Raw genomic sequence first — 19516 nt, 5'->3', positions numbered from 1 at the left:
ATTTTATATGTGAAACAAAACTTCATAATCATGAAAATTGAAAGAAAATTATAACAGGTATCCAAGCCAATTTTTGTTTCCCGTAGTAAAAAAATCCCCATGTAAATAATGTATTTTTTGTTGTTAGCTTTTATTAAGAATTTATTTGCCAGGCCCAGTCAGCTAGTCCAAGATGGATGAATCGTAAAAAGTAATAATTCTTGCATAAAGATATCAATGTGTACCTATATGTGTTATTTATTACACATTCTTTTACCCAAAAAATCAATGGCTTAGCTGCTAAATACTATTTAAGAATCTTTACCCCAAATTTCATATGTATTGGTATAATTTATTAATCAGGAAAATACATTGTTGTGGAAAAGTTGTTTGGCTTGAAAACACAATTAAGTCTCTGCAAAAAAAAAAAAAAAAAACAATATAAAAAAAATGGATTTACAGTATTGTAAACCAACTATCTTTATTGTGCGATTTAATTTCATGAATTTCGCAACCATAGTATATTCACGAATGTTCATCTCCCCGAATCAGTATCTATACAGTATCTATATCATTGGTACTGATAGCCATGTTCAATCAATTTCCAAATCTGCGACTGTTTATTTTTGCAAACTTGTTTTGAAATGGAAGTCGTGAAACTCAGTAGCGACAAAAGGAAGTTGAGTTACAGTATTTACTTTACCATCTAACATTATAAGTTTCATTCAAATCTTTGCTCAACATCTAGGCAGACTGATGGACAGACAGACAGATAGACAGACAGAGTAAACACTATAATCCTCTCCTCTGGTTTCACCAGCAGAGGTTAACTACAGCAAATCAAGAAATGCACTGGTTTAGTCTGAAATCCCCTACATGAACAAAATGCACTTGAGTATATACCACTCTAATGAATTGATGCTTAGCTTGCAAAATAAGTGGATAGAATTCTTTTAGAAGAAATTAAGTACGCTGATAACATGGATTCCTAACTTAATGTAATAAAAAATCAGATATGTCCAGGCATTGTTTCTTACCTTTTCTTATCATCATTTGAGATTTGACAAAAAATTTCAGCATTGCTGATGCAGCATAAAAGGATAAATATCTATCATTTGAAATTTGAAATAAACTGGTACCATTGTTGTTGAAGCAGAAAAGGATAAATCCAAGATTTAACATTATCGGTATCTTTGTTTATAAAGCATAAAAGGAGAAAGTTTTATCAGCTGAAATTTGACATAAATTGGAAGCGTGATTGCTAAAGCATAAAAGGATTAATCTCTAGGAGCTTCTGGTTCTTTTCTCTGATAAATCTGTATTTCACTTCCCCACGTTTAAAAAACTTTCAGCTTAGACAAGTTTATTTGTGTTATTATGTAACTATTATTCTCATTTCTATACTCTACTCAGCTGAAGTATATATGAAACTACATGTTATATTTTGCTGCTTGCTAATGAATAATGAGCTAATTTTTACACTTGGTGCAGCTTAGCCAACAAGCCATGAACTAAGCACCATACCTTGCTGCTTTTTTGCTGAAATGTAAAAGGCAACAAAACTATGATTCTAAACTGTAAAAAAAAACCCCGCAAAAAAACATCAATGCCAAACTGCTTAACTAAGGTATATTATAAAGTTTAGTGCTTGATTAGTAGTTATGGAATTCTGTCCCTGGATAATTAACCTGAATAGTTGTGTATTAATTACTGTGCACAACAGGGCCATACCTGGCAGCTTTACTGATGCTGTGCTTTCCTAATTCACTTGTGTTGATGTGAAGATCTCGGCCGACAACAGTCACCATCAAAGACTCCTATGGGGAAAATTATACAGATGTTATGTTATCCTTGTATTGATATGAGAAAGAAAGTCCAGCGAAGCAAAGAAAATGGTATCAAGGAAATCATTCCAAATAATGTGCCAATTTGTAAAGAATGCATGGGCAGCAGTGAAGAAACCACCAAGTAAGTTTGCTGATTATGGATGTCTCAAGTTAGCCTCTTCTATTATACTCATGAGTTTGAAAGAATTTTAAACAAAGCATGGCACATGCTACCTTGTCTATATTGACAACACTTATCATTAAAGGCCCACTTAATTTCGGAAACGGCTTTTTAATTTTTGGAAAAAACGAGATCAATAATTTTGTAGAGCGGTTATCATCTTACAGTTAATGTAAAAAAAAATTTAATTTTCATAACGAGATGTTTCCTCGTCGTCCTAAACCTCCCAATTTTATCACTCATGGCAAAAATCATATCATATCAGGAAATCTCGCATGTTTGGTATTGTTACCTCATCTTAGGCCATCAACATGTATTTTCTTATGTTATTAATGTTTTTAAGAAACCTTTAAAATTTGCTCCGGAAAGATAGTGGGCTTTAACAGCAAGGTCATGCAAATAAAATGATGACTTAACAACAATGTCTATTTTCATGTGCCAGTTGTCTTTACTATGTAAGAATTTATTTATCATTTATTTGTCTTCCCCATTGTGAGGTAGTAACTGAATTATGCACGAGATATTAGCTAAGTGACTTACGTGATCAGCCATACAGATTATGTGTGATATACTCTTAGTGAGACTGGTCATGAACTCTTTCTTGCTTTCCTCCCCATCCACCATAAAACTAAACAGTTTCTCTGTCATTTCTGAATTACTTTTTACTATAACACCAAAGGAATTTCGGCAATCTGCAATAAAAACAAAACCAGGTTTCACAACAATTTAAAGAGAAAAAACTTGAAACATCACATTCAAATACACTTCTACCAAAATGTCTATCTTTCCTCACTATTAAATTAATTAATCTTAATACCAAACATCTTACATACATATATACAAGATATGCTGTCCTCAGTTTCAGGAATATTACTTTAACTTTGGAAATTCCTTAACCCTTAATCAAGAAAATTCCTTGACCTAAAAATTCTCATTAGAAATTATTACAAATGTTAAAGGAAAAAGTTCAGAAATTTTGTTAAGGAATGTTTGCAAAACTGGCTCCTGGTATATTACTGATAGCAAAACCTGATCGAGCCCTAGTCAGATCAATCCCCAATCTAATTAAAATTAGGCTTGAAATGCTGAGGTGACTTTGAACAAGACATTGTTAGATCTTGTATTGGAGCGTAATGTAGAGTATCGTAGTGGAGCGGAATTACAAGTCTAGTTCTAATTAGATTGGCTTTATCCCTAGTCGTTTTTCACATTTTGTACATGGGACCAATTCTCACCATCATTCTCCACACAGTCTATCACACGTTTGATGGCAGCCAGTGGTATTAGGGTCAGGTGTTTGAAGGCCTTCTGTGGGGTTTTCAGGAGTGCTGGAGACTTGGTACTGTTTAGGTATCGTGACCGCCGTTTACATAACTGTAACAGATATTAAAGTTATACTGTAATAAAGCGCAACTTCTATACTTTAACCTAGAAATGACAGTAAAATATAAATACCTCTTCTTCCATATGAAATTCAGAAACAGTGGAACAGTACAAGGTATATCATTCAGACATAGGCAAAACTTTTATGCTGACATACCAAGAGATTTTGCATCTATAATGAATTAATCATTTGTTATCGTCAAGGATGGAACAGTCATTTGAACAGCAGTTTTCCTTCATTGCTGGCATGACAATTGTGACGTCACAAAGATAACGACATCATCATAAATGATTGAAGTTCATAGTCTATGTGACTGCAAACTGTGCTAAGTAAGGTTACATAGTGGGAATGTAGTGAAAATGTATATACATCAATTTGAATGTTCTTCAGTAATGAACATGTAAAGTTTATGATAATCAATAAGGAACTGATGTATCTAAATACTTTTTGTATATAATCCTAAATCTCACCTCCAAACTGTCGGTAAACAGAAATAAGGAAAGAGGCATTCCTCGGCCACAGAGCTCATCAGATAATTCAATTACATCAATGCGGGTAACAAACCGACGATGGGACGATAGCAAAGTAGGCTGTTAAAACAGAATCAATAGTCATAAAACACAAGGTAATATTTGACAGAGACTATAGACTTCATAAATACTCCCGACTTCAACACCAGTTTTTGTCTCGAGCTAATAATACATTAGGACTCTTTATATTGATATATCTTTATAATTTCAAAGCTAGCTTGATATAGAAGTTAATGTAAGTGACAGGTCTCTGATGTGATATATAGACTCGAGTACTGTCGCCAATCCACAGGTAAATCGCGGGCACTCTGGCTACATTAGCTGTACCAAACACAAGCGTAATTGTTACAAATACCGTAAAAACTTGTGTTACTTACACACCAGTGTACTTTGCACATGTATTTTCTGCACATTCAAATTTTGGGGAAAACGATGTCTGGGGAACCACAAATTCAATGTTATAAAGACTAGAGGTGGTAATTTCATTGCAAAACATTCACAATAAATGCTTGACAATTAGCACAAAGAAGTGTTGTATTTAGAAGAAATAACATAATATAATTGCACTGTGTTTGTTTTCTTTTATTAGCCACCGTAACTGAAACAGTGAAATATATCTTGCTAAACATGTCAAAAACACTGGCAGTCAGCCGTACTCCGTACACATGTCAATGTCTGGAGATATTATATAAACACATGAATAGCTATCAGAACTATTTGAAAATATTATAATCTAGTTACTTTAAATTACCACAATAAGTTATAAGTGTGTTTGAGATCATTAACAAACTTTAAAGAGCAATCCGATAGCAGATACGTTGGCTTGCAATAATCACATTGTGAGTAAACTCACTACCTGTACGGCACCAGATCCAAGCTGATGGCTAATTATATATAACAGTACGGTTAAAAATGCCACTAACCTTGTAGCTTGTCAGTTTTGCTGTAATAATTTTACAAACCACTAATTGAAAATTCTAAATATAGGACAGTTTATGTCTCGTCTTATAAATCCCACGTGTGTTTTGACTTTTTGCACATGGTCTGCAGCCAGGACATGTTATGGCGGTTCAATACGTAATGAGCATCGCTAGATCTATAAGGAGTTTCATATGCAATTTTACTAGAAATAGGAAGATTTGTTAAAATATCTAAAATAAAGAAATACTAGTCAAGTGAATGTTGATGCAATTTGAAGTATATTTGTTTTGTTTTTAAGTAGATACAAACGCATTGTTGATGATATATAGATCGGCTAAGCTAACTAGCCATTCAGTTTCGTTAAGCTGGATGAGAGGCCTGAGCATAGCATCCAGTACCAATTTACCTGTGGATTTGATGACAGTACTCCAGTCTTTAAATAACACGGCTACAGTACACTCATTCAATACATCAATACAAGTCAGCGGTAGAGCGATAGAGGTTTATATACATGCGTCGTTCTCAGTTGGGGTAGCATGGCTGTAAAATATGTCTCCAATATGTGAACTAGCGCCTCCCATTGAAGAGATTTAGCTAAGTATATCCATGTGAGAGATTTATTAAAGGAGGCAGCCGTGGCCTGAGTGGTTAAGATGTCCACCACTCAGTGACCACAAGCCCCTAAAATTTTGGTGGTGAGTTTGAATCCTGAGTGGGGTAGTTGCAGGATACGGATTGTAAGTTAGTGTTTTCTCTCTCTCTCTCTCTCTGGGTACTCCAACTCTCCTCAACCTCCTATACTCAGTGTGTCATTAAATGACCCTGACTGTTGATGGGACATTAAAGGTAGGTTTCGCCCCACCAAATAATTTTTGTGTGTGTAAAATCCGATAAACGGAGGAGATGAAAAAACATTTTAAAATAACCTTAATTTAATTTCTTAATGCATATTTGTTTGAACAAATGTGTCTTGAATACAAAATTGAAGGAAATCCTTGATTTATTACGATGTCAGGCTGACAGGATAGTATGCAAATGAAGCTGCGATGGATTGTGTTGTCAAGTTTCGCGCATTCGCGTTTTTTACGCACTAAAAGTAAACAAAATGGCTGCACGAAAGCTTGTGAGAGAAAAATATATATGAATCGGCAACAAACAGGAGAAGATTAGAATAGAATCGGTAGTACCCTAGGATATCTCTAGGGAATAAAATTAGAGGTGGCATGTAGCAATAGAAGAAACAGAAGTCACATCTCAAGCGGAACTCGCACTGATTCTGTTGGGACTCGTATTACACGTGGCGAGTTAAATTTCAACACATGTACCAGGGCACATACAGCGGCAGACTAACTACATATATGTTTGATGTACTAAGCGAGTGAGCGTATGTAAGTAATATGAAGTGTTATGGATCATGTGATATGTATAAACAATCCATCACACTTCTTTTTTTTTTAATTTTTTTTTTACTGAACATGCCATGGCAAGACTGTCACTTATATCTTGTTACATTGTTATTTGTTACACGCTTCCATTTCTTGATGCGGCCTCGTTTTGGAAAAAAATTACGTCATGTTCTATGTAAAGCTTGACTTCACTCTATTTTTAGAGAAGTATTTTCCTGGTCAAGCTAAGCAACTGACCACCCATATTGTTCGCTGAATGCATCGAAAATGATCTGAAGATTATATCTATGTAGGGATAAATTTCAATTTCGTAGTCTTTATATTTCATTCGGCAAAACCTACCTTTAAACCAATCAAATCAAAATAAAGATTTAGTAAAATGTGAATACTTACAGGACAATTGTCTATATCGTTCATTATCTCAAACATAACTACTTGGTTCTCTGTCTTTCTCTTGTCTTCATTTATATGCCTGTAAACAACAAATTCAATATGATATCGTTAATCATGTGATTAAGATTAAGTGTGATAACACCATACACAGGTAATTTCATGCCTCCATCAGTTGTGGAATTTCACTGTTCATGCCTCCATGAACAGTAATTGCTGAGGAACAAGATGATATACTCTATCTGTGGCTTTGTTTCTTCTCATAGAGTAAAATCATACAAACCAGAAATATTCTGATTCATGTACACATATAACTCAGTAATGTATAGTACATACCTAGCTTCAGTAATGAGTTATAACTCTTTGACCTAATATTGACACTCATGAGCAGAGATAATCTTGTGTGATATGCTGTGTGTCCACAGTGTAATTATAGTAGCTAGAACTTCACAGTTATATCCAGAATGGTGAGGTCTTCTAAACAATGTGCACGGACCTGACTAGATTTGTAAAAATATTTAGCTGCCATTCACAAGGATTGATCCTATCAGCAAAGGGAGGAAATCCCTCGACTAATGAGAGGAGCCCCTAATGTTTAAAAGCATTACACCTGACATGATTTGTTGCTCATAATTATTGTTCAATCAGAAGAAATCATCTAAAAAGATGAAGAATCATATTCCTGCGTTTGAGAGGTAATCCAACAGGTATCTACTTACGTCATGACTTCTTTGAGGATGTTGATGGCCTTTTCCAGTTTACTATTGTCTATGTTATCTTTAGGGGTGTGTTTCATAATATCTGTAAATATAATCCTCATTATATTTTATAATTGGCGATAGGGACGAAATAACATTGGCAAAGGTAAGAGCTATCAAAAGTATGAAAACCACTTTAAGTTATAGATTCTCAAGCAAGTCCACACAATGGGCATTTAAGTTCATGATAAAATATTTAATTTTCCCTTGTTTTCACACTAAATCTGGCTTTCTGATTGGCCGATTCTTTTTTTTTTATACTGCTATGAAAAAAAGCAATCTGAGAATGGCATGAAAACCCATGTTAGATTTACAGATTCTCAAGACAGATTCTCAATTAAGTTCCTGTAATATACAATGGGCATTAAAGATGCTCCACCGCCGACAGAGCATAAATGATATTCATTATTTGAACAATAATTGGCGTTCAATCGTGTGTATGTATGTCTAATTAACACAAAAATAATATATATATTTTCATTTTGCCTTTGGTGCATGCGCAATCAGTACTTCATTCCATATAGGATATAGTGCGTCGGAATTTTTTCGGGATGCAATTAATTATTTTTCATATTTTTAACTTGACGTAGAATTAGAAGCTCAAACTTTTCAATGGTGGTAATGGTGTAAAGTAAGTAATTTTTGTAACTGAAGAAAAATACTAGATCGTCTGCTCCTGTTTTTGTTAGTGAAAAAATACTATTTTTCGGCGGTTGAGCATCTTTAAAGTTAAAGATGAAGTTACATCTATTTGATAATATCACTATAGAAAAATAGTCATTCAGTCAATTAGACTATGAACCCACCATTAAGTAATAGTGAAATACTGGGAAGGCGCTGGACGGGCCTAATTAACAGTTCTGTTAACGTCTGACGTCCACACTCTGGCTTAGACTGACACACCTGTACCCAAACAAACACAAAATGTCATCAAAAATGTTTAAATATATGACAGAAGAATATTTGAAATAGAAATTTAGAACAATATATTTACTATCATGCAGAGGTATGAATATCATTTCAAAATTGTGTGTAGTTGTAATGTTTTCAATACTAGAAAAAGGGCAAAATAAAACTTTTTGTCACCAGTCCTTGTTTTTATAAATCTATTTGATGAGGTTTACACATCTGTAAATTCTTGTGACTATTCATCTGGAATTTGCAGACCACAATGTTGAACCCATATTCCTTCTTTGGGATTACTTACCTTCAGAAAGGCGTGGAATCTAGGGTTAGTTTTATCACATTTAGCTATGGTTTCTTTGGTCTGTTCAAAGTAGTTAACAAATGGTGGGTATGCTTTCAGCAAGGCATCAGCCTGAAAAAATATATGTTAATCACAAATAGACATCAGTAAGATCGGAAATATATCAGAAAAGTAAATGAACCACATTTTTTTGTGTAAATAATGTATCAAGTACTAAAACTTATATGAATATATGAATTATTTTCTGAAAAAGCAAAGGGTCATATCACAGGCACTATTTCATGTATGATTTGTTTTTATGCTGTCCCAATAACTCTTTCATACCTGAGATTTTGTAGTAGACTAGTCTAAAGGTGGCTTCAGGGGTTATGATATAAGAACATAAAATAAAAAGGACCCCATTTTTTTTCCTCATTTTCCAATCCCTTCCAACTAGCCTAAAGGTGGCTTCAGGGTACTCCAACTATGTTGGAGGTATAGCACAACGAGACACTTTAGGAACATTACGTCGTGTCTAACCTCTAACTTCCGATAGGCCATTTAGCCGATGCTGAGGGTAACATTTTCAAAGTTTGGATTGTGACAATATAAAATGTTTATATCATATTTAAGTAGTCATCAATAGGGCTGAAACGATTAGTAATTTTTGTATTCGATTATTCGGTCACATGTAATCGATTACTAATCGATTAATCGTTTGAATTGAAGGCAACTATATTGTTTCACTACTGACTACTGAAAACGTCCGCCATGTTTTGTCATCAACTAATAATAACACCTGCCGTATAATATGACAGAGGACATGCCTTATATAATATAAGCCTACCAACAAATAAGAATAGATTTATTGACAAAACAAACGTATTTTATCCCAAATAAGCTCTGAATTCCGTTCCTGTATTGTCTTCCGTAACATCGTTTAAATCAAGTCTGCTAACCCGCTGTTTTGACGTGACCTTCACACGTACGACTAATCAACCAAATCTGGTCGCCACGGAGCAACATGACCAAATTTTCGTCAATGAAATTTTTTATTTCCGTGATCAAAAAAATGAAATAAATCAACAACTCTTATATTCAATTAGAATATGAACAAAAACATTCTTTTTATATGATAAACACATGCAATAGTAAATTTTAAATGTTCACTATTACTGCTCCTTCCGCTCCCGAGCGTCCCGGCGGCGATTAGGCCTCCGTGACGTAACAACATGGAGTCGATCGCTAGTGAAAATTGGCGAACAGCGTGTTGCAAGCTTTCTCATGACATCCACTTTTTCATTGATTAATGACTTTAACTTCCACAGAGACGTAATTTAACAAGTATTTCTCACATCATATATGCTTTGTTGAGTTCAAAACATGTACATAAAGAGATGAAACTCCAGTCGGAATGGCTTACTCAGAAATCCATGATCTGTCAACGTGTTAAGTCAGCTTACAATGCACTGGCTATGCATGTTACGATTAACGATTAATAAAATCTTTAATCGATTATCAGCAATTAGCTTCATTAATCTAATCGCCTCCGATTATTCGACTAATCGTTTCAGCCCTAGTCATCAATATCAAATACCTACCTCTTTTTCATAGATTAACAAGTATTTTGACAAAACCAGCAGTAAAATCCTTCTAAAACAAATATTTACATCTCCTAACATAAACTTGCATGACCCAGACAAAACTTCATGTTGATAGCAATCTGGCCGGTAAATAGAAAAAACAAAAATGCAAAGTCCCCAAAACGCTTGAGTGTCTTTACTTTTTCTTATATTCTGCCCACTTGAATTTACGTTCCGTTTTTTGTAGTAACCAGTCGCCATATTTAAAACTAGGTCATAATGTGACAGAATGAGTTCGTCATATCTAATCCGCTAAAAAACTATTTTATGAGGCCTCGAGTTATGGTTTTACTAGATAAATGGGATAATTAATACCTAAACTGTAAGTACACATCAATGTTATCACTGTTAGAGCTATGAATATTGATATAAATGCATTTTTCCTTCTGCTTTCATCTGACGTCAGAAGCTGCATCAAAGAAATAAGCCTTCGGAAATGAGAGTCGACAGTCAGCAAAATAACGTCCCATAAAAAACACGGCTGACCAGTCGACTCTCATGTTATGGGAGTAGCTTCAGGGGTGTATGAGATAAGAACAAAAAAGATGTGAAACATACATGTTTAAGAATGACATCACCGATTCCTTTGTCCTCGCTCCAGTTCTCCACGATGCCTTGAAGCTCTTCTGAGATTTGACAGTGGACATCATAGATTGGAGGAATGTTACCAAAAATCACCTTGACATGCTGTGGAGCTAGCAGTGCTCCACTGTACTGGTTTGTCTTTTCAACCTCAGCTTTAAAAACCTGGTAAAGCAAAGATTTAGTGATGACTTAATTAGTCTGCTAAATTACTCAGTTCAACTTCAGCTTTAAATCAAAAGGTTTAACAACAATTTTCAAATCAAAATAAAATAATGTTTGAAGCTAACTTGACTTACACCAACTTCACAGACATTGTATTCAATTTTGCAGCAAACATAAAATGAACATTTCACTAATCATGTTATTAAGTTAATCATTGTTTGAACAACAAGGCCCAAATAAAGTATAGATTTTATTATGGTAAACTGATGAATTGCATTACAAAATAACTTTTCAATTACTTCTCCAGCTTGAACAACAGACCATGTAGAAGCGTTTTGAATTGGGAGGGAATAGTGACATATAGGAAGTCTTATAAGCAGTATGCTGTAGCTATTAAAATCATTTCTCAATGGAAATCATTTATATATGCATTTGATTCTTTTGTCATGTTAATCAATTTTGTATTTTACATAAACTGTAAATCTAAAGTATACATTGGGAAATTTAGCAACCCACTGGGCAGAAAAAGGAGGCCATTTTCAATTTAGATAATAGGAATGGAGCCCAATATTGGTCCCGGACTAAAGATATACTACAGAATAGGCGTTGAGAAGACAATCAAAAATTATTTTTGCAATGAGGAAAATAGGAAAGTATTTATTTATTTACAGTTAGAATAGTGCTCAGAATTCCAACGTAGTTCTTTTCTGTCTGTAAAAACTCCATCACAACCTGTTGTCGGGGCGTTGTCTTCAGTGATATATTGGTCACTTTCTCTTTTTGATCTTCTGAAAAAACAAAGAAGCTGCTATGTCCATTGATATTTCAAGGGTGTGAAAGGAGGATATAAAAAGTAAAGAAACGTCTTGTTTGACTGTTTGTCATTGACGGGTCAGAGATTTTAGGAACTTTTTGATTTTACTCTGAACAGCTATCAAAAGACAATTTTTTCTTGAAGTTGATAAAATATTTGATAAAATATTTTCACATTGCTACCTTGTGCTTTTGTTTTAAAGTGAATTATGCTTTAGGTTTCTCTGTTGAAAACAGAAGCCAAGAGTTATGCAACTTATTATATATCCTAAAACTTACACTTTCTCTCAATTAGAAAATTTAAAAGTACCAATATTCAATAAGGATATAAGTTGCACAACGCTTGGCTTCTGTTTTCAACAGTGAAATATAAAGTCGCTTAAAGAAATGAATACAATTCTTCTCCCTTCTACATCTATTTTACTGACGGATTTCAAACGTTTCAGTTATTTTCCTTAACATGTCTGGTTATATACCTGTAACATAGTCTGACTTATCCGGAGTATTGGAGGCATCTAAGAAGGAACTAGGACTCATGGACGTGCGTCCCATCTCACTGGACTCACTGGACCTTCTCTTGTACAATGGCGAGTCATAATCGCCCTCCCCAACCAGCTGGGCGATGTTTTCCTTCAACCTTTTCCTCTTCCGTGACTTGGACCCTGACATACATCTTCCTGGTGTGAATATAGAGTTGGCAGCGGCACACACCTGTATGCAAAAATTCATATCATCCATAAGTCTTACGTGATAAAGGCTTTTGACATTGAAATATGGACCTGTACTGTGGCACAGTTTAGCATCCTTGAATCACAAAACCCGAATTTCTGGGGTTGGTTTGATATTTTACATATATATATTCCTAAAAAGTAAGTCAAGCATTTCCAGCAAGAAATTTTCAGGAGTTTTCACCGAATATGAAAAGTCATAATACAGTTAATCATAACCATATTGTTGACACAATTTTCATTATTGAATTTAAAAGAATTACAGAATGTATACTAAAACTATATAGATCATATTCTCTGAAATTGTTGGAGTAAATATGGCCCTAAATTACCCTAGTTGTCGATGGGCCATAAAACTCAAACAAACAAAAAATCATCACAATGTGCCACGACCCAAAATAGAATTCTAAGTTTTGACAATGTTTTTTGCTTTTCCAACAGCACAGTCACTTACCTTCTGATATTCCAGTAGGTTTTCGTCAGCACATGCCTCCATCTGTATGCTCCCCCAGAACCACTGAAAAAAGCATCATTGTAAACATCATAATTTGACAGAGAAAAACATCTTCACATACAGATTTTACTGCTTGTGATTCATGCAGGAGTTATTTCCTTTTAGTGTTGTTTATGAAAAGGATTTCCTTGCAGTTTTTAGCATCGTTTTCCAAGGGAAGCATTGATTTATGTCGTCATATTATCCTTTATAAAAGCAGACAATAAAAGAACCTCACTTTTGTTGATTTTTTTTTTTGGTAGAAGTCTATTCAAGACAGCATTCTATCTCAGAAGGACTCAAAGAGTGTAAGAATTTACATAGACTGATACACAAGTTCTTAATAAAGAATTTGGAAGAAAAGCTAAGATTTAATGAAGAATTAGACATACCAAAGATTAAAACATTTTACGAATATCTAGTTATTCACTTGTATTTTATAAAAGTATTATCCACATTTTTAACGTAATAAGGTGAGAACTTACAGTAAACCAACTTATTTTCGTGTGTGATTAAATTTTGCTTATATCATAGACACTTACGACTCTTAAAATGCGAGATAAACTTGGAGTGAAAAAGACATCAAAACCTAAAATTTAGTCATTATGAAAATAAATTAAGTTTACAGTAATATGGCGATGAGGTTACAGCCACTACTGACCTCTGCTTTAACCACGTAGTGTGGTAACATGTTGGGGTGAGGCAGCTCCCTCGTACTCTGATCATCCACGACCAGATGTGTGCACTCATCGTCTCCAACAATCCCAAATGTTCCGCCTGTCAAAAAAAAAAAAAAAAAAAAAAAATCAGACACAGTTTAAGAATATTTTTTTTTCATCTTCCATGGTCCAAAATTTTTCCCCTGATCAAGAAAACAACATGCTTTACAGGACATTTCTATTTAATCTCCCTAAAATCACCTCCTGTGGAATAAAACACTGATTTACAGGACACATCAGCAATTATCATTACTAGACATTCCAATCAGAATCATAGTCGGCTTAGAGGTCAATTCAAAGTAACACCTTTATATCAACTTACCATTTTCTATTGTCAATTCTTCCATGTGTTTTTGTTCTTCTTTGGAGAATCCCAGAAAACTGAGACAACATTTGTAGAATGGCGGCACCCTGTGGACCATCTGAAATGATATTAAAGCGTTATATATTGAGGTTATAATACTTTACCTTGGATATTATATACTGTCTTTATATTTATGACAAAAAGACATTTTATGGACCATCAAAAAGACAAGGCTCTGGGTCGTGTCCCCTTGTCCGAGACACAAAAGACAAGGCTCTGGGTCGTGTCCCCTTGTATGAGACACAAAAGACAAGGCTCTGGGTCATGTCCCTGGGCCCAGACACAAAAAAACAAGGCTCTGGGTCGTGTCCCTTGGCCCAGACACACTAAATGTTTCAGATCACATCCACTATTATAGTTTCTCTAAATATTGTTCAATCAGAGGAAACTTCACATCCCTGCACTACAATGGTAAAGTACAAAATTTAGCCGGACTGTCTATTGCTGTCTATCTCGCTCGACTTACCATCAATACTGATAAAGAATGATGGTTGTACATGAACCTTACCAGTTTGGTGTCTGTGCCCTTGACCCCTAGGTTGTTTCTTTCTTCCCAGACCCGGTACAGCCAGTCAGAGCTCATGATCGGGGTACCAAAACTAACAGCAAACTGAAAGAATGGTATAATATAATTAGCAAGTTAGAATCTCATTTAAATGAGATATGAAATATCTTTCTAAGATTCATCAGCTATTGTTTTTATCATGCTTTGTTACTATTGTAGCATTCCCTCTTAGAAGAATCTTCCACAGTGCTATATAAATGGTGTGGTATTGATATTGTGGGAAAGTCATTATCAGAACCTTGTGACACAAAATCCGATAAATGAAATGCACATCAAGAAAGTAATACATTCTTTAAATCTAGATTGATAATCAACATAACTTCAAATATATGCTTGCAGTTATGGATAAATGCCTTCAGCATGTACAACAGTTTCATTACCTCATCCTCTATACTCCAGGGGTTGTTATCATTGTCGTAATATCCACCCCTTGAATAAATATATCAGCAAAACTGAAGGCTGTTCAGGAGAAAAAACTTAACGGGTCTGCAGACACTTCCTCCAGATTTACAGATGAGACAGTGATACCAAACTTCACAGCCAAATTCATTTTTTTGATTTACTTGAAAGGACCAAACTACCTATGCCTGCAACTGTCTCATCCATTTTTGCATACAGAGCCTTCAGTTTTGCTAAGGCAAAGTCAAGGGGTGGATATAATAACAGTGATACCCTCAGTTATGTTTGCCACGATGTGAGTGACCTTGATGTGACCTTGTGTATATGCACCATGTATTTCTCGCCCTCTGTACTGTTTGCCATGAGATGAGTGACCTTGATGTGACCTTGTATATACATACCCGGTATTTCTCGCCCTCGGTACTGTTTGCCATAAGATGAGTGACCTTGATGTGACCTTGTATATACATACCCGGTATTTCTCGCCCTCGGTACTGTTTGCCACGAGATGAGTGACCTTGGTCGTGATCTCCTTCCGCACACTACCACCCATATGGTGTAGGAGGTCTGTCCCAGTGGAGCCTGGGATGAACAAAGGGAGATAATTCAGAAATAATGGACTAAAACCTTTATTTCAGACTAAGTTAGTGATTATAGAATATTACTCTCATTTATCTTTATACTTAATGTATATATATGAAAAAGTAAAGTAAAAAAATTCTACTTATTCCTAGAGTGTGGCTGACACATGACATTTCTCTGTTGTATTGTAAATCTGCCATATAGGTTAGAGATAACTCTTGTTTTGGTAGATCTACGTCCTGTTATAACTTACCAACTCCTCCCGTCGGTTGAACCCTGTGAAGCATGTGATGACGCCCTGCATGGCTGTACAGTACAGAGGGCGACTGTGGTAGGGAATCGGCTGGAACAGAAAACCAACAGCAGTATAGACTACTACTAGAATAGCCCGAATAGTTAGAAACTATATATACTGTTACCAATTTTGGTCTCGAAAAATAAACTAGACAGCCATAGAATAGAAACTCAAAATTATTATTTTTCTTTTATATCAAATGATCATTCTAATTATTTTCAAGATGAAAGCAGAAAAAATAATATGCTAACATCATAAAAAGTGCTATCAAAAAGTTTAAAATTGAGTGTTTGATGGGTCACAACAGTTTCTGATCGTTTAATTATCTTTTGTTTTGTACGGAAGCGTATAAGGCTCACATAGGAAAATATTTTTCAGGATATCATTTTGCGGCAACCACTTAAATTTCTGTCAGATATTTATATGGCGGCCGACATTTAATTATTTGACTGTCTGGCTGCTGCCAGATAAATCAAGTGCCTGCATTTTTTGGGCTGCTCCATTATTTGGTGGCTGCCAAATAAAACATTTTTGTTATATCCTGAACAATATTTACCTATGTGAGCCTAATATACTTCTGTATATTTGTATCATACAAAAAAAAAATGATCATCTTCTGTAGATAATAGGCCTGGATCAATATATCAATATACTGATGTGTATCTGTTTTCAGCAGCATATCAAATATCGATAAGCAAACATGCTGTATATTGCTGTATTGTTTTAACAACTCAACCTTCTGTTTTCGTTATAGTAATAGGAAATTCCAAACAAAATTTATTCTAAAACATCATTCAAGTTGGAGCATTTCAATCAAAAGGAAGTTTTTAAAGCAAATGCATCACTTAGATGCATTAGAAATGCCTTTTCATAACTAAGAATACGAATTGACAGAAATAAATTAACACAGATGATAAACCAAATCAAATGTTCAATAGATATTTTCCAGGTTATAGAGTGTATTATTAAAATTGTCTTTTATTGTCACAGTATTCAAAACACCATGGTCAACTGAATTTGAAATAGAGGTCCACTGTTTCGTCAATATGTATCGTGTATTGTTTCAGCGTATTGTCATTATGTATCGTATCGCTTTAGACATTCCAATACCCAGCCCTAGTAGATGATCTGTTAGAATACTTACACATTTGTTTTTGGCACATTGGAACACGATAGGAGGGCCAATGATTCGGGCCTCCGCCTTCAGCAACTTGTGGTACACCTCTCCTTCAAATACATTCAGGACAAACACACTCTCAATTTCTGAGGCTCGCCGTATAAAATCCAGCCCTGTATCAGATTCTTCCTGATTCAGCTCCAATTCCTAGAAAATGTTAATAATATGAAGGAAGTTCTTAAACCAGAAAGGCACCATTTGTTAGAAAGCACCCCCCCCCCACCAACTATATGCAGCGGTGATTTCAACACCATTAAGGCTCCTCGCCTTGTTTTACAATTTATCATTGAAATCAGAGGATTTTGAAGGGACCACATCAGCCATCTTTAATATCTCCAAAAAAAACCCCCAAAAAAACTCTGATACTTATTAATTATCTATAGCACATCCAAGGTTTGTACTGGGTGTTTCAGGAAAGGGGTTCACTTTTAGATAAAATGGGGTCTGTCTATGTAATTGGAATGGACACTGCAGTCCTTATCATTTTTTGTTATTAAAAAGGACATGGAAATGTCATAAAGACAATTTGACAAACCCTCACATCTGCAATATAGGTATTTGTACATATTGTACAAAGATTTATGAAAACCTTTGCATACCTTAACAGCAGTCTTAAGATCGTCATTTTCTCTGCAGTCTTTTCCAACCAAAATGACAAGCGGTTCCTTTACATCTGAAATTACACAAAAATTAATTTAAGAATAAAACAAAATGTTATTATAAGTTACCAAATTCAAAGTGTTGATATATTTTATTTAGCAATGATATGTATCTTACTTAAAAGTCATTTTCAAATTGGAAGCATAACTGTACAATTATTATTATATGCTGAAGCATAAGCCTTCAACAAATTTAGTAAATTTGTGTTTTCATTGAATTCTGTATAAACTTATTCAAGTTAAGGATTTTGCAATGGAGACATGTAAGTACATAAAATTGATCTCAGTTGATAATTAATGATAAAATTTGAGATAATTCAATTCAAACATTATCAATGCAGTAAGAATTTAAAAATTCAGTTCAGTAATAAAATGAGTATTTCAATAATCATGATAATTAATGCAAACATGAACAACAATAATATGAGAAATTAAACCTGTAGTACATGTTTCAATCGTTAAAATGCTGTATATGCAGGTATGAATTGAAATATCTAAAGATGCTCCTTCGCCAGCAGAGTAAATTGCATGTGCAATCAATACTTCATTCCATATAGGATATAGTGCCACAGAATTTTTTTCAGGATGCAATTAATTATTTTTCATATTTTTAGCTTGAAGTAAAATTAGAAGCCAAAACTTTTTAATGCTGGTAATGGTGTTAAGTAAGTAACTTTTGTAACTGAAGAAAAATACCAAATTGTCTGCTCCTGTTTTGACAGTGAAAAAATACTACGGTATTTGTCAGCGATGGAGCATCTTTAAGCAAAAGCATGCAGCTGGAGCCCACAAACCAATTGCAAGTTTATAACACGGGAACCAGGAAGTTTTTTTATAGCTAGCTGCTAATACCTGGTATTATACATCAATATTACACATTAAAATACATTATTTATGGTACACACATGCAATAGTTATATGTCAGACAGTAAATCATCTCCCAAGCCTTTGATTTGTCACCAGCTGTTTTATCATATACTAATTAAATATGTATAAGTGTATATTTCCTTTAATTGTTTGTCTTATTTTTTTCAATATACTAGTAATTAAGATCAGAGAGTGTGAAAATGATTTCCCCCATTGCATCTGTATAGTTTACTGGTACATATATAACATATTCATCGTCATTAGAGCTTAAAAATTATAACAAAGGGGCGGTTGTTTAGGGTACCAAAATGTAATTTGTGAATTTGTATGTAATGTATTCAACCCAATAAGCGCCCATGTCCTTATAAGCGCCCCTCCCCCATTTTGAGGCCTCAATTTCAATTGCCCATGCATAAATAAGGACCAAAACTACATAAAACGGTATAGATTTGCAATAATTTCGACTTATTAGCCCCTTTTCATTTTTATCAATTTTTTAAGCACCCTGGGCGCTTATTGGGTTGAATACAGTATATAATTATATATGTAGTGTATTTGAATTCTGTATAAATATTTACAAAGTTGTCATCTATTCAAAAGCTGCTATTTTGGTTACGTGGTAACTTGTTTCATTTGATATACTTTTTATTTTTCTCATTTCAATAAAAATTGTAAAATAAACATTTAAGATGAGATTCGCAGCTGTTACAAGTCACAACATTAATATAGTTCAAAAACACTGATATAGACTATCCTTGATAATATTGATGAAAGGAAAATCAAACTTGTTCAAGGGACTAGCAGGTTCGACTTCAGCAGCAAGCAGTGCTAAAGTAACATATATTGGAGTAAGTAAAACAATTCTAGCAAATTGGATCAGAGTGTGCAGGTAATTAAATATATG

General features: G+C 34.4%; 1 protein-coding gene across 3 annotated transcripts in view; it reads right to left on the bottom strand.

The window, feature by feature from the left end:
• LOC138307613 (protein ECT2-like) overlaps window positions 1-19516 on the bottom strand; it is a 51050-nt gene that overhangs the window by 3373 nt on the left and 28161 nt on the right. The window contains exons 3-21 of one of the 3 annotated variants that reach the window (XM_069248418.1): window positions 17686-17759; window positions 17054-17233; window positions 15864-15957; window positions 15505-15614; window positions 14577-14678; window positions 14027-14126; window positions 13647-13762; window positions 12947-13009; window positions 12241-12475; window positions 11621-11739; window positions 10763-10951; window positions 8583-8693; window positions 8182-8278; window positions 7337-7418; window positions 6621-6699; window positions 3841-3960; window positions 3222-3360; window positions 2527-2678; window positions 1711-1796 (exon numbers count right to left, since the gene is read on the bottom strand). In XM_069248418.1, the coding sequence (XP_069104519.1) occupies window positions 1711-1796; window positions 2527-2678; window positions 3222-3360; window positions 3841-3960; window positions 6621-6699; window positions 7337-7418; window positions 8182-8278; window positions 8583-8693; window positions 10763-10951; window positions 11621-11739; window positions 12241-12475; window positions 12947-13009; window positions 13647-13762; window positions 14027-14126; window positions 14577-14678; window positions 15505-15614; window positions 15864-15957; window positions 17054-17233; window positions 17686-17759 (2248 nt within the window). Of the gene's footprint in view, window positions 1-1503; window positions 1519-1710; window positions 1797-2526; window positions 2679-3221; window positions 3361-3840; window positions 3961-6620; window positions 6700-7336; window positions 7419-8181; window positions 8279-8582; window positions 8694-10762; window positions 10952-11620; window positions 11740-12240; window positions 12476-12946; window positions 13010-13646; window positions 13763-14026; window positions 14127-14576; window positions 14679-15504; window positions 15615-15863; window positions 15958-17053; window positions 17234-17685; window positions 17760-19516 lie in introns of those variants that run through there. The other 2 variants (XM_069248416.1, XM_069248417.1) reach the window with 2 other exon arrangements.

The sequence above is a fragment of the Argopecten irradians genome, chromosome 14 (assembly GCF_041381155.1).
Source record: "Argopecten irradians isolate NY chromosome 14, Ai_NY, whole genome shotgun sequence".
Lineage (NCBI taxonomy): Eukaryota > Metazoa > Mollusca > Bivalvia > Pectinida > Pectinidae > Argopecten > Argopecten irradians.
Note: the sequence above shows the minus strand (reverse complement) of the source record. Positions and strands in the feature narration are given on the sequence as shown.